Below are 15,468 nucleotides of genomic sequence, written 5' to 3' on the forward strand. Positions count from 1 at the left end.
AGGCAAGTATGCACTGAAGTCCTCACAGTGCTTGTGGCAGGGTATGGTCAACCTCAAGCGCTGCGATAGCGTCCGATGTACCGATGGTTGCATACACTTCCTGGACATGACGTGCACAAGTGGGCGTCTTACAACAGGCTGGTGGGCGTCTGCATACACCATGTGATCGCGCTCTAAAAAATACTGGGTGTGCTAATGCATTGCTGTGCGATGCCCTGCCTACGCAATGTGCATACACATCGTGCGAGCGGTCGCATCTAGCGAGCGGCTCTGAATCAGCTCCACACAGCGGAACGTAATAAGCATTATTGGGAGGAACGCTCTATTGCCGATAATGGATGATTTTATCAGTACAGCAGAACCCCGATTATAACCCAGTAAACGAGGGGAGAGATTGCATGGATTTCTGTGTGATGCCATAATCGCTGATAACTGGAGTAAATGTTACATGTATTACGGAGAGGACTAGCGCCTGTTTGCAGAGGGAAAGTGGAGTACGCGGAAGTGCGTGCCAATAACATACACAATGACCACGTGCAGCCTCCTGGCACCACCCACGGTACAGCATCTTAAACCAGGGAGGCAAAAACCCAGCGTAATATGGCCAAACACTGGGAATGAATATAGTGTTTCCCATTTTACTATCGGTCATTTGTTTTCAGCGCTGTCATTTTCATTTTGCAGAGCGAATCTTTAGAGAGTAAGTGAGGCCAGAATTTGGCGTTGCACATGGAATGAGCCCCCCTGCAGCAGGCTGCCATGATGAGAGGGAGGGATGCGAATGGCTGGCGCATAGGCCGCCTTGCGTTACAGGAATGAGCAGCGTAGATTGGTGGATCGTACACATGAGCAGGGCAGTGACATCACAGCAGCTTATCGTGCGCTATCTTTTCACGTGCGCCAAACCCCGTCTGGACACTTAAAGATCATACATCCAATTATCCTGGTTTAGGGACAGTCCCATTTTGAGTGCTCCAATTAGACGGGGACAATTGGGGGGTACAGTATGTCTCCGCTCACTGCTGCTGAACATATGGTCGCCACGCACACCTTTCGTTAGAAGGGAGTTTAGGGGACGCTTACCATGGCCATGCCCCCATCAGGACATAGGGCTCAATCCAATTAGGTGCGAATGGCGAGTAGTGAGTTTGTTTCTTGAAACTCGCAGACTTCGCATAGAATTGCGCTCCCGCAAATTCTCCAATCCAATTAAAAATGCCTATTCGTACTACTCGCGGCGGAGGGGTGCGAACTGACTGGCAAATGAGATTTGCGAGAAATGCATGAAAATGTGGGGAGACCATCCTGGAACCCCCAAAATGGATAATTTTGTTAGCAGGACCGTATAGACGGCTGTTTGTGGCCACTAGGAAGGTAACGTAGGTTTTTAAATGGTGTCAAATGGCTGATTTGTGGGTTTTTTTAAATGCAAGAAAATTATAATAAAATATATAAAAAAAACTTTTTTCGTTTAATCTCAAACAAATTAAATGAAAAATGCAAAAAAAAGTCGGAAAAAGGGTGATTTTGGGGGTACTTTGAGGGCACCTTGAAAAATTGATTAAAAAAAATAAAAAAATTGACTTGGAGGTGCCTAAATTAACGATTTTGGGGTAATTTGAGGATTTTTTATTTTTTTTTACCCCAAAAAATGACATGTAATTATTGGACTAATTAAGCTAATTGGAAACTTCCAAATGCCTAATTAGTCATTATGGGGGTGTCCAAGGGGATCAGCACGGTGTCCCCACATTTTAACCTTAAAATAAAGATTTTCCTTCCCATCTCTCACCCTCGGGGAGGTGCGAGTGGAAAGTTGTGAATTCAGGGCCTAATTCAGACCCGTTCGCAAGCGGGTCGATGTTAGCCCAGTGCGCATGCGCACGACAGAGGCGGCTCCGTCATGCGCACGCACGAGACCCGGATAGCGACGGGCAAGCCGTCGTTAAGGGTCTTGCTACAAAGGGGGCGTGCTGTCGATGGTGAGTGACAGCACGCCCCCTCTGGTGGGCGTGCCGGGGGCGTGGCTGGCCAGACGGAGGCGTTCCCATGGGAACGCCTACCGTCTGGGGCCGGCCCCACTGACATCGCAAGTGATGTCAGTGTTAGTGCTCTCGGTTCTGATAGAACCAAAAGCACTCCAGGGCTTGCGGCAGATGAGACCCTACCACAAGGGTCTCGTTGCAACCCCGATGGTCGCGATGGTCTTGACCATCGCGATCATCTTCCTGGCCGCTCGCCATAGCTGTGGGTGGTCACACACAGCTATATGAGCGGCCAGGAGGCCGCTCTAAAAATTCAGAGGGACGGCCCTGATTCAGAGCGAGCACTCTGTCACAGCGTCCGGCTCTGAATCAGGGCCTCAGTCTAACTGGTCAGTGCGAGCTACTATTTGGATTGCAAAATGAATTCGCTGTGCGAATTCGAAGTGAAAATAGAAACTCTAAATTCGTACCCAATAGGATGGACCCCCTAGTCTCGTCACTTCTGTGCCCCGATTTGATCCACCACAATGGGCAGTGTGTGTACAGATGCTAAAGGTAATCCCGTTTCCGAGACGTAATAAATAGCGTACAGGTAACTTGTGTATGGCTTCCGGTACACACTCAGACGCAGTCCTCCAGCCCGGGCAGGCAGCTGGTAGGTACACCGCGGATTTGGCCAGGCGCATCTTCTGGTCACCTAAAGGCGGCCATGTTCATCATCATTTCGGCCCATTTTCCATCTTGTCCATCTGATTGGCTACAGTTGTACTTAGACACCATTTTTTCCGTCGGCCATACACGTTATAACGACACCGTAATCTGGTAGGACTCTACCATGCTAGAGAAAGATTCATTTCCCTAGCATTCAGACGCAGGTGCAATTTACCAAATGGGACAGCATTGGGTATTTCACACAGTACTAACGTAGATCTACCGCACGTCTATAACAGGGGACCCCGTACCCAGTGTATATACAGTGTACGCCAGTAAATAATCGCATTACATTGTTGATAAATAAGTTAGGTCTATTTTTAAGCTGCACCTTTTTAGAAAATAATTTTTCTTCAACAGAATATAAAACCCCTTTATTACAGCAACGTCCCTTACAGACCGGGAGAAAAGCACTTTCAGCAGAGTCACATATAAACGGCGCCAAGTCAACAGACGCGGCTCATTTCTGCACTTATACTGCGCCAACCCAAATACGCTGCACTGTCCTGCTCCGCCTGCCAGCTCTGGCGCAGGGTTTGGCCCCGTCCTGAGGTCTGGGGAAGCCGGGGAGAGTGAAAGCCTCTGTTACCAGAATAGATCCTGTTTAGCATTACAGAGACAAGGACAGGATGCTGAGCAGCTGGGAGAGAGGGGAGCCGGAATTGGGGGTCTGCGCAGGCATCTGGCCGAGGGTCCCTCATACACTCTCCCTTCTCATAAGGAAAACGGACATTGCAGGAAATCACATTACGGTGAATCGCCCATCAGCCCTCTCTCTCATACCGGAAAACCAGTAACACCAATGTATCCGTTCCAGTATAGAGTGTACGGTTAATAGGAATGAAGCTGAGTCTGAATTACAAGTCATTAATTTAGTTTAGTCTATTTTCCTTTTTAATATCAGTTATCGGAGACCTAAACCCCCCACATCTACTGTACAAAGCGTTTCCCACTCTGACTGCGCATGTTACCTGCCGCAATAAGCGCAGACATCGATGGGGACACCATTAGGATCTGCTACTAAAGGGTCTCATTCAACAGGGGTCGCTGATGCCATCACGCTTGCAATCACGCACGCAGGTCTGCTGCGAAAGTATGCGAATGCACGCAATCACAAAGCGCTCGCACGGACAACATGCAGACGCCACTTCCCCTCTCTCACATCCGTAATACCTTGCAAACCTCCTCAAACATCGAGTACCATCGGCAGCCCTGAGCTTACCTCTACATTGCTAACCTCGTTGCACGCAGTGAGTACTCAGGCTGCGTAGGCATTCGCAGAGGCTAATCTATGCACGCCCACGCAACAGCGTTCAAATGGACAGGCACGCCTGCGTTTATCATACCCCAACAGTGACCATACCCAAATGCTCACTGCCTGTCAATCATTCTATGACGGCTCTACGCCCTCTCCGTGATCGCAGTGGTGCCTTCTCGCACTACGATGCATACGCTGGCGCAGTATGCAATCGGCCGTCTGCGTACGCTTTAGCAATAGCGATGCTTGCTGAATGAGGCCGTAACTTAAAATATTGTTCCGCAAACATCCTCCGAGACCAAAGCGGAGGAAAAAACCCATAAAATGTGCCCGGCCGCGGGAGGATGGGGGTTTATTCTACGCCTCGGTGGAATGAATCCGCCCAGTTCTGCTGGTGAAGGTGACGGATACAGCTCAGGGTACTGCAGCGTGGAAATGTGATCTCGCCTTTAGTGAAATACTCGGACACGATCAGCAGGTAAAAGTACAATCTGATATCTCTGAACATGTTAGAGGGGTCCCTGGACCCCAACACACACTATCGGCTAATATAACACGGGAGGCAATCGGGAAGCCGGCTGCCTAAATACCGGCAGCCGGCTTCCCGACTGTCTTATCCCGGCAAGGGTGAAATGCCGGGCGTCTAGATGTAGACGCCCGCATTTCCCCGACGCCGGGAGACCGGCGCCCGGCATCACGATCGTAGCGATGCCGGGTGCCGCGAGCGGACAGCCGCGGGGGGGGGAGGGTTAGGTTTAGGGATCCCGGGGGGGACTTAGGGTAAGGGCCCCCTCCCGGGAGGGTTAGGGTTAGGCTAGGGGGAGGGAGGGTTAGGGTTAAGAACCACCCCCCTGGGGTACTTAGGGTTAGGCACTTAGAGGGGGGATTAGGGTTAGGCACTTGGGGGGGAAGTTAGGGTTAGGCACCCCTAAGGAGGGTTAGGGGGGTTAGGTTAGTGGATACTTACCTATCCACGATCGGGATTTCCAGCGCTGTCGGGCTTCCGCTGCCGGGAAGCGAACCATGCGGCCGGCGGTGTTTCATACCCATTCCTATAACACACATACGCCATGCCTACTTCTTCAGGGGCATTACCCGGTGGTACTTATACTGCTTCCACACCTTCACGTCCAACAAATGAATACAGGATAAAGCGCAGGGGTGACACCAGTCTCCAGCACAGTCACTGACCATGCGAGTGACGTAGGGGCCCCCTAACAACCCCCACTCAGACTGCCAGTCACCGAGCTGCTGGGACACAGACTACAGGAAGGGCGCAGGTGACTGGTGTTACCCTGCTCTTCATCCAGCGAGTATGGCAATACCTGGCCAGTGACTGGAGGGAGTTATAAACGAGGAGGCGCGGTGCGAACCAGGATGGCGCCATCTGAGATGAGCTCCTCACCTGCCCTCCTGGGAGGAACAGTCCTGACTTTATACACAAACACCCGTCCTCTGTCTGCCTTTATGGGAGCACTGCTGTGACTACCTCTGCTCTGTGCACCCCTAATACCTGTCCTCCTTAATCTCTGGTCTCTCTCTGCTCAAAACAACATAAAGTTGTATACAGTGCATGTCTCTGCCGTGAGTGGCAGAAATCTCCGGTCACCGTGCCCCTGGCATCGACCTACAAGAACCCCGACACCGAGGAATATGGATACCGGAAATGGGGTCACATAAGACGTCATTCTCTCACTACTACACTGACCTGCGCACTGGACGTTCTCATAGCGCTGGACTCACCATATACTCCATATTGGAAGCTGAAGGATGGACTTGGCCGCGAAGCTTGTTGTGAAGCTGCAATATTTCCTCCTTATCGGACCTGGAAATGGCTCTTCGGCCTCTAGAATGAGGAGCGCTGTCCCTGTATTTGCTCAGTAGGTTCTCCAGAAAGGTGGAATTGTGCGGGAACTGGCAGTGGCACTGATCCACGAGGAGGAGGACACCCAGCCACAAAGTCCACGCGAAAGACAAACTCATGATGAGACGCTGTCGTGCAGGGCGCGTTTCTGGGCCGCGAGTTCCGCTCTGCTATAAAAACAACCAGGAGAAGATTTGAGATGGTGAGAAGAAGACGCAGAGGAATTAAATTCACATTGCATGGTAACGTTCCAATGCGGAAGTGTCTGGAACGGACATTGTGTCCTAGAATACAATATGGCGGCGATCAGTTGAAACTATGGCAAAACTATCAGCACTGAAAACTAAATAATTAACACAATACATTCATTCTGTCTGCATGTTACATGTGCTTCTTGGGTGATCCTGAGATCTTAGCGTGTTTGACTTTGCTCATTGGTAACTACGAGAGAACACATTAAACATAGGTCATGTGATACAAGAGGGCAGAGCTTTCATTGTGTGTATATTGGCAGGCGGAAAGCCCAGGCGCGTGTAGCACTCATTCCATGGTGGCACAGGCACAAGTCATTTATATAGCGGAGATCAAACCATTGTCTAACCCTACACAGAATGCATATCACCAGACTACTGGCGAGTCTGATTTGAGTATTATGATCCGCATTCATATTAGTTATCTGCAAAATGACTGTCCCTCTAACAGAGAACGCCTCCGTCTGGGCAGCCACGCCCCCGACCCGCCCACCAAAGGGGGCATGCTGTCACTCAACATCGACAGCACGCCCCCTTTGGTACGAGACCCGGAGTGCCTGTCGCTTTCCGGGTCTCGCGCATGCGCACGACGGAGCCGGCTCCGTTGTGTGCATGCGCACTGGCTTACCATCGACCCGGTTGCGAGCGCACAGCGCTTGCGACCAGGACTGAATCAGGCCCTCTGCTCCTTCCACTATATAACTCTCAGTCTGTGACTTCCTGTATCAGTGTGACAGGAACCTGACATCACTACTCTGTGCTGCTGGGGACCCTGCTCCTCCCACTATATAACTCTCAATCTGTGACTTCCTGTATCAGTGTGACAGGAGCCTGACATCACTACTCTGTGCTGCTGGGGACCCTGCTCCTTCCACTATATAACTCTCAGTCTGTGACTTCCTGTATCAGTGTGACAGGAGCCTGACATCACTACTCTGTGCTGCTGGGGACCCGGCTCCTCCCACTATATAACTCTCAGTCTGTGGCTTCCTGTATCAGTGTGACAGGAGCCTGACATCACTACTCTGTGCTGCTGGGGACCCTGCTCCTTCCACTATATAACCCTCAGTCTGTGACTTCCTGTATCAGTGTGACATGAGCCAGACATCACTACTCTGTGCTGCTGGGGACCCTGCTCCTCCCACTATATAACTCTCAGTCTGTGACTTCCTGTATCAGTGTGACAGGAGCCTGACATCACTACTCTGAGCTGCTGGAGACTCTGCTCCTCCCACTATATAACTCTCAGTCTGTGACTTCCTGTATCAGTGTGACAGGAGCCTGACATCACTACTCTGTGCTGCTGGGGACCCTGCTCCTACCACTATATAACTCTGTATGTGACTTCCTGTATCAGTGTGACAGGAGCCTGACATCACTACTCTGTGCTGCTGGGGACCCTGCTCCTCCCACTATATAACTCTCAGTCTGTGGTTTCCTGTATCAGTGTGACAGCAGCCTGACATCACTACTCTGTGCTGCTGGGGACCCTGCTCCTTCCACTATATAACTCTCAGTCTTTGACTTCCTGTATCAGTGTGACAGGAGCCTGACATCACTACTCTGTGCTGCTGGGGACCCTGATCCTACCACTATATAACTCTCAGTCTGTGACTTCCTGTATCAGTGTGACACAGGAGCCTGACATCACTACTCTGTGCTGCTGGGGACCCTGATCCTACCACTATATAACTCTCAGTCTGTGACTTCCTGTATCAGTGTGACAGGAGCCTGACATCACTACTCTGTGCTGCTGGGGACCCTGCTCCTCCCACTATATAACTCTCAGTATGTGACTTCCTGTATCAGTGTGACAGCAGCCTGACATCACTACTCTGTGCTGCTGGGGACCCTGCTCCTCCCACTGTATAACTCTCAGTCTGTGGCTTCCTGTATCAGTGTGACAGCAGCCTGACATCACTACTCTGTGCTGCTGGGGACCCTGCTCCTTCCACTATATAACTCTCAGTATGTGACTTCCTGTATCAGTGTGACAGGAGCCTGACATCACTACTCTGTGCTGCTGGGGACCCTGCTCCTTCCACTATATAACTCTCAGTATGTGACTTCCTGTATCAGTTTGACAGGAGCCTGACATCACTACTCTGTGCTGCTGGGGACCCTGCTTCTCCCACTATATAACTCTCAGTCTGTGGCTTCCTGTATCAGTGTGACAGGAGCCTGACATCACTACTCTGTGCTGCTGGGGACCCTGCTTCTCCCACTATATAACTCTCAGTCTGTGGCTTCCTGTATCAGTGTGACAGGAGCCTGACATCACTACTCTGTGCTGCTGGGGACCCTGCTCCTCCCACTATATAACTCTCAGTCTGTGACTTCCTGTATCAGTGTGACAGGAGCCTGACATCACTACTCTGAGCTGCTGGAGACTCTGCTCCTCCCACTATATAACTCTCAGTCTGTGACTTCCTGTATCAGTGTGACAGGAGCCTGACATCACTACTCTGTGCTGCTGGGGACCCTGCTCCTACCACTATATAACTCTGTATGTGACTTCCTGTATCAGTGTGACAGGAGCCTGACATCACTACTCTGTGCTGCTGGGGACCCTGCTCCTCCCACTATATAACTCTCAGTCTGTGGTTTCCTGTATCAGTGTGACAGCAGCCTGACATCACTACTCTGTGCTGCTGGGGACCCTGCTCCTTCCACTATATAACTCTCAGTCTTTGACTTCCTGTATCAGTGTGACAGGAGCCTGACATCACTACTCTGTGCTGCTGGGGACCCTGATCCTACCACTATATAACTCTCAGTCTGTGACTTCCTGTATCAGTGTGACAGGAGCCTGACATCACTACTCTGTGCTGCTGGGGACCCTGCTCCTCCCACTATATAACTCTCAGTATGTGACTTCCTGTATCAGTGTGACAGCAGCCTGACATCACTACTCTGTGCTGCTGGGGACCCTGCTCCTCCCACTATATAACTCTCAGTCTGTGGCTTCCTGTATCAGTGTGACAGCAGCCTGACATCACTACTCTGTGCTGCTGGGGACCCTGCTCCTTCCACTATATAACTCTCAGTATGTGACTTCCTGTATCAGTGTGACAGGAGCCTGACATCACTACTCTGTGCTGCTGGGGACCCTGCTCCTTCCACTATATAACTCTCAGTATGTGACTTCCTGTATCAGTTTGACAGGAGCCTGACATCACTACTCTGTGCTGCTGGGGACCCTGCTTCTCCCACTATATAACTCTCAGTCTGTGGCTTCCTGTATCAGTGTGACAGGAGCCTGACATCACTACTCTGTGCTGCTGGGGACCCTGCTTCTCCCACTATATAACTCTCAGTCTGTGGCTTCCTGTATCAGTGTGACAGCAGCCTGACATCACTACTCTGTGCTGCTGGGGACCCTGCTCCTTCCACTATATAACTCTCAGTCTGTGACTTCCTGTATCAGTGTGACAGGAGGATGACATCACTACTCTGTACTGCTGGGGACCCTGCTCCTTCCACTATATAACTCTCAGTCTGTGACTTCCTGTATCAGTGTGACAGGAGGATGACATCACTACTCTGTACTGCTGGGGACCCTGCTCCTCCCACTATATAACTCTCAGTCTGTGACTTCCTGTATCAGTGTGACAGGAGCCTGACATCACTACTCTGTGCTGCTGGGGACCCTGCTCCTTCCACTATATAACTATCAGTCTGTGACTTCCTGTATCAGTGTGACAGGAGACTGACATCATTACTCTGTGCTGCTGGGGACCCTGCTCCTCCCACTATATAACTCTCAGTCTGTGACTTCCTGTATCAGTGTGACAGGAGGATGACATCACTACTCTGTGCTGCTGGGGACCCTGCTCCTCCCGCTATATAACTCTCAGTCTGTGACTTCCTGTATCAGTGTGACAGGAGGATGACATCACTACTCTGTGCTGCTGGGGACCCTGCTCCTCCCACTATATAACTCTCAGTATGTGACTTCCTGTATCAGTGTGACAGCAGCCTGACATCACTACTCTGTGCTGCTGGGGACCCTGCTCTTCCCACTATATAACTCTCAGTCTGTGGCTTCCTGTATCAGTGTGACAGCAGCCTGACATCACTACTCTGTGCTGCTGGGGACCCTGCTCCTTCCACTATATAACTCTCAGTATGTGACTTCCTGTATCAGTGTGACAGGAGGATGACATCACTACTCTGTACTGCTGGGGACCCTGCTCCTCCCACTATATAACTCTCAGTCTGTGACTTCCTGTATCAGTGTGACAGGAGCCTGACATCACTACTCTGTGCTGCTGGGGACCCTGCTCCTTCCACTATATAACTATCAGTCTGTGACTTCCTGTATCAGTGTGACAGGAGACTGACATCACTACTCTGTGCTGCTGGGGACCCTGCTCCTTACACTATATAACTCTCAGTCTGTGACTTCCTGTATCAGTGTGACAGGAGGATGACATCACTACTCTGTGCTGCTGGGGACCCTGATCCTACCACTATATAACTCTCAGTCTGTGACTTCCTGTATCAGTGTGACAGGAGCCTGACATCACTACTCTGTACTGCTGGGGACCCTGCTCCTCCCACTATATAACTCTCAGTCTGTGACTTCCTGTATCAGTGTGACAGGAGGATGACATCACTACTCTGTACTGCTGGGGACCCTGCTCCTCCCACTATATAACTCTCAGTCTGTGACTTCCTGTATCAGTGTGACAGGAGCCTGACATCACTACTCTGTGCTGCTGGGGACCCTGCTCCTTCCACTATATAACTATCAGTCTGTGACTTCCTGTATCAGTGTGACAGGAGACTGACATCACTACTCTGTGCTGCTGGGGACCCTGCTCCTTCCACTATATAACTCTGTCTGTGACTTCCTGTATCAGTGTGACAGGAGGATGACATCACTACTCTGTGCTGCTGGGGACCCTGATCCTACCACTATATAACTCTCAGTCTGTGACTTCCTGTATCAGTGTGACAGGAGCCTGACATCACTACTCTGTGCTGCTGGGGACCCTGCTCCTCCCACTATATAACTCTCAGTATGTGACTTCCTGTATCAGTGTGACAGCAGCCTGACATCACTACTCTGTGCTGCTGGGGACCCTGCTCCTCCCACTATATAACTCTCAGTCTGTGGCTTCCTGTATCAGTGTGACAGCAGCCTGACATCACTACTCTGTGCTGCTGGGGACCCTGCTCCTTCCACTATATAACTCTCAGTATGTGACTTCCTGTATCAGTGTGACAGGAGCCTGACATCACTACTCTGTGCTGCTGGGGACCCTGCTCCTTCCACTATATAACTCTCAGTATGTGACTTCCTGTATCAGTTTGACAGGAGCCTGACATCACTACTCTGTGCTGCTGGGGACCCTGCTTCTCCCACTATATAACTCTCAGTCTGTGGCTTCCTGTATCAGTGTGACAGGAGCCTGACATCACTACTCTGTGCTGCTGGGGACCCTGCTTCTCCCACTATATAACTCTCAGTCTGTGGCTTCCTGTATCAGTGTGACAGCAGCCTGACATCACTACTCTGTGCTGCTGGGGACCCTGCTCCTTCCACTATATAACTCTCAGTCTGTGACTTCCTGTATCAGTGTGACAGGAGGATGACATCACTACTCTGTACTGCTGGGGACCCTGCTCCTCCCGCTATATAACTCTCAGTCTGTGACTTCCTGTATCAGTGTGACAGGAGGATGACATCACTACTCTGTACTGCTGGGGACCCTGCTCCTCCCACTATATAACTCTCAGTCTGTGACTTCCTGTATCAGTGTGACAGGAGCCTGACATCACTACTCTGTGCTGCTGGGGACCCTGCTCCTTCCACTATATAACTATCAGTCTGTGACTTCCTGTATCAGTGTGACAGGAGACTGACATCATTACTCTGTGCTGCTGGGGACCCTGCTCCTCCCACTATATAACTCTCAGTCTGTGACTTCCTGTATCAGTGTGACAGGAGGATGACATCACTACTCTGTGCTGCTGGGGACCCTGCTCCTCCCGCTATATAACTCTCAGTCTGTGACTTCCTGTATCAGTGTGACAGGAGGATGACATCACTACTCTGTGCTGCTGGGGACCCTGCTCCTCCCACTATATAACTCTCAGTCTGTGGCTTCCTGTATCAGTGTGACAGGGGGATGACATCACTACTCTGTGCTGCTGGGGACCCTGCTCCTAACGCTATATAACTCTCAGTCTGTGGCTTCCTGTATCAGTGTGACAGGAGGATGACATCACTACTCTGTGCTGCTGGGGACCCTGCTCCTCCCACTATATAACTCTCAGTATGTGACTTCCTGTATCAGTGTGACAGCAGCCTGACATCACTACTCTGTGCTGCTGGGGACCCTGCTCCTTCCACTGTATAACTATCAGTCTGTGACTTCCTGTATCAGTGTGACAGGAGACTGACATCATTACTCTGTGCTGCTGGGGACCCTGCTCCTCCCACTATATAACTCTCAGTCTGTGACTTCCTGTATCAGTGTGACAGGAGGATGACATCACTACTCTGTGCTGCTGGGGACCCTGCTCCTCCCGCTATATAACTCTCAGTCTGTGACTTCCTGTATCAGTGTGACAGGAGGATGACATCACTACTCTGTGCTGCTGGGGACCCTGCTCCTCCCACTATATAACTCTCAGTCTGTGGCTTCCTGTATCAGTGTGACAGGGGGATGACATCACTACTCTGTGCTGCTGGGGACCCTGCTCCTAACGCTATATAACTCTCAGTCTGTGGCTTCCTGTATCAGTGTGACAGGAGGATGACATCACTACTCTGTGCTGCTGGGGACCCTGCTCCTCCCACTATATAACTCTCAGTATGTGACTTCCTGTATCAGTGTGACAGCAGCCTGACATCACTACTCTGTGCTGCTGGGGACCCTGCTCCTTCCACTGTATAACTCTCAGCATGCTAGGATTACATGTATGTATTACAGAGATAAGGAATGCTGGGATACATGTACTGTTTTATACATACTTGCCTACCTTTATATTTTTCCTCCCCGGGAGAAGCAGGTGGGTGCCGATGGGGGACAGAGCCTGATGTATAGCGTCATTAAATCCAGCACCCTCACAATAAATTACAGCGATTAGCGCATATTTAAATAGAGGGCGGGGCCAAATGGAGTGATTTTTGGGGTATTGTGTCCTACTCGGAGACCCCCGATCGGCGTCAAAATTCTCCCCATTCTGCCCACTTCACTAGGAAGTGGGCAGAAATGTGGGAGAAGTGTCTACACTACCGGGGGTGCGTAGGGTTACGCAAAAAACCAGGTGCCTCACACGACTTCCGGAAGAGTAGGCATGTATGATATTATAGGGATAAAGAACGCTGGGAATGGATAATGTATTACAAGGATAAGGATCACTAGGAAAGAGATGTCAGCTATCCCAGACGTTTATGTTATTTATCACAGAGACAACTAATAAACCACAAACCGCAGATGACGCACAGGGACGTATTAGCTGACATACGATGAGCCTCTGGCCAGATATTACAGAACCCCTGAGACAGGAGCATTTACTCTAAGGGAATAACATGCTCCTTACTGTCACCTGTACAGCAACACACAGCAGAAAGCTGTTGTGGAACTAGAGGGCATGCTGGGATGTGTAGTCGTTCAACAGCTGGGAAGCCAGAGGGGACCTGAAAATATGAAATCATAGAGAACAAGCTGTTTCTTTATGTTACTTTCATTTAAAACATGAATTATTTATTCCTTCTTACAGCCACACAGGGGTCTAACACCTGAGACACGGAGATTTCCCCATACCAGTTATCTTTTCTATTCCCACCCAAAGTCGGAGTGTCAGTGGCCTTTTTTATTATTATACTCCAATGCTGCGGAGGGATGGGTACAGGATACCAGCGCTCGGGATCCTGGCAGTCAAATCCCAACGTGGCCTAACCCTCTCCCTAGTGCCTAACCCTCTCCCAGTGCCTAACCCTCTACTAGTGCCTAACCCTCTTCCTACTGCCTAACCCTCCCCTAGTGCTTAACCCTCTCCTAGTGCCTAACCCTCCCCTAGTGCCTAACCCTCTTCCTAGTGCCTAACCCTCGCCCTAGTGCCTGACCCTCCCCTTAGTGCCTAGCCCTCTCTCAGTGTCTAACGCTCCCCCTAGTGCCTAACCCTCTCCCAGTGCCTAACGCTCCGCCTAGTGCCTAACCCTCTCCCTAGTGCCTAACCCTCTCCCAGTGCCTAACCCTCTTCCTAGTGCCTAACCCTCTCCCAGTGCCTAACCCTCTCCCAGTGCCTTACCCTCTTCCTAGGGCCTAACCCTCTCCCAGTGCCTAACCCTCCCCCTAGTGCCTAACCCTCTCCCAGTGCCTAACCCTCTCCCAGTGCCTAACCCTCTTCCTAGTGCCTAACCCTCAGCCTAGTGCCTATCCCCCCCCCCTAGGTCCTAACCCTCCCCCTAGTGCCTAACCCTCCCCCTAGTGCCTAACCCTCTTCCTAGTGCCTAACCCTCCCCCTAGTGCCTAACCCTCTTCCAGTGCCTAACCCTCCCCCTAGTGCCTAACCCTCCCCCTAGTGCACAACCATCCTAGTGCCTAACCCTCTTCCTAGTGCTTAACCATCCCCCTAGTGCCTAACCCTCTCCCAGTGCCTGACCCTCTCCCAATGCCTGACCCTCCCCCTAGTGCCTAGCCCTCCCCTAGTGCCTAACCCTCCCCCTAGGGCCTAGCCCTCTCCCTAGTGCCTGACCCTCCTCTAGTGACTGACCCTCCCCCTAAATCCTAACCCTCCCCCTAGTGCCTAACCCTCTCCCTAGTGCCTAACCCTCCCCCTAGTGCCTAACCCTCCCCCTAGTGCCTGACCCTCCTCTAGTGCCTGACCCTCCCCCTAAATCCTAACCCTCCCCCTAGTGCCTAACCCTCTCCCTAGTGCCTAACCCTCCCCCTAGTGCCTAACCCTCTCCCTAGTGCCTGACCCTCCTCTAGTGCCTGACCCTCCCCCTAAATCCTAACCCTCCCCCTAGTGCCTAACCCTCTCCCTAGTGCCAAACCCTCCCCCTAGTGCCTAACCCTCCCCCTAGTGCCTAACCCTCTCCCTAGTGCCTGACCCTCCCCCTAAATCCTAACCCTCTCCCTAGTGCCTAACCCTCCCCCTAGTGCCTAACCCTCTCCCTAGTGCCTGACCCTACCCCAAGTGCCTGACCCTCCCCCTAGTGCCTAACCCTCCTGTAGTGCCTAACCCTCTCCCTAGTGCCTGACCCTCTCCCTAGTGCCTGACCCTCTCCCTAGTGCCTAACCCTCCCCCTAGTGCCTAACCCTCTCCCTAGTGCCTGACCCTCCCCCTAGTGCCTGACCCTCTCCCTAGTGCCTGACCCTCTCCCTAGTGCCTAACCCTCTCCCTAGTGCCTGACCCTCTCCCTAGTGCCTGACCCTC

At 51.4% G+C, this 15,468-nt stretch overlaps 1 protein-coding gene across 2 annotated transcripts in view; it reads right to left on the minus strand.

Annotated features, from left to right (window-relative positions):
• CRISPLD2 (cysteine rich secretory protein LCCL domain containing 2) overlaps positions 1-15,468 on the minus strand; it is a 138,965-nt gene that overhangs the window by 55,491 nt on the left and 68,006 nt on the right. The window contains exon 2 of one of the 2 annotated variants that reach the window (XM_088448036.1): positions 5,698-5,985. In XM_088448036.1, coding sequence (XP_088304162.1) covers positions 5,698-5,937 — 240 coding nt within the window. In that variant the 5' untranslated portion in view covers positions 5,938-5,985. Of the gene's footprint in view, positions 1-5,697; positions 5,989-15,468 lie in introns of both variants that reach the window. The other variant, XM_088448035.1, reaches the window with a different exon arrangement.

Source organism: Taudactylus pleione, unplaced genomic scaffold (assembly GCF_031769625.1).
Source record: "Taudactylus pleione unplaced genomic scaffold, aTauple2 ptg000447l, whole genome shotgun sequence".
Classification (NCBI taxonomy): Eukaryota; Metazoa; Chordata; class Amphibia; order Anura; family Myobatrachidae; genus Taudactylus; species Taudactylus pleione.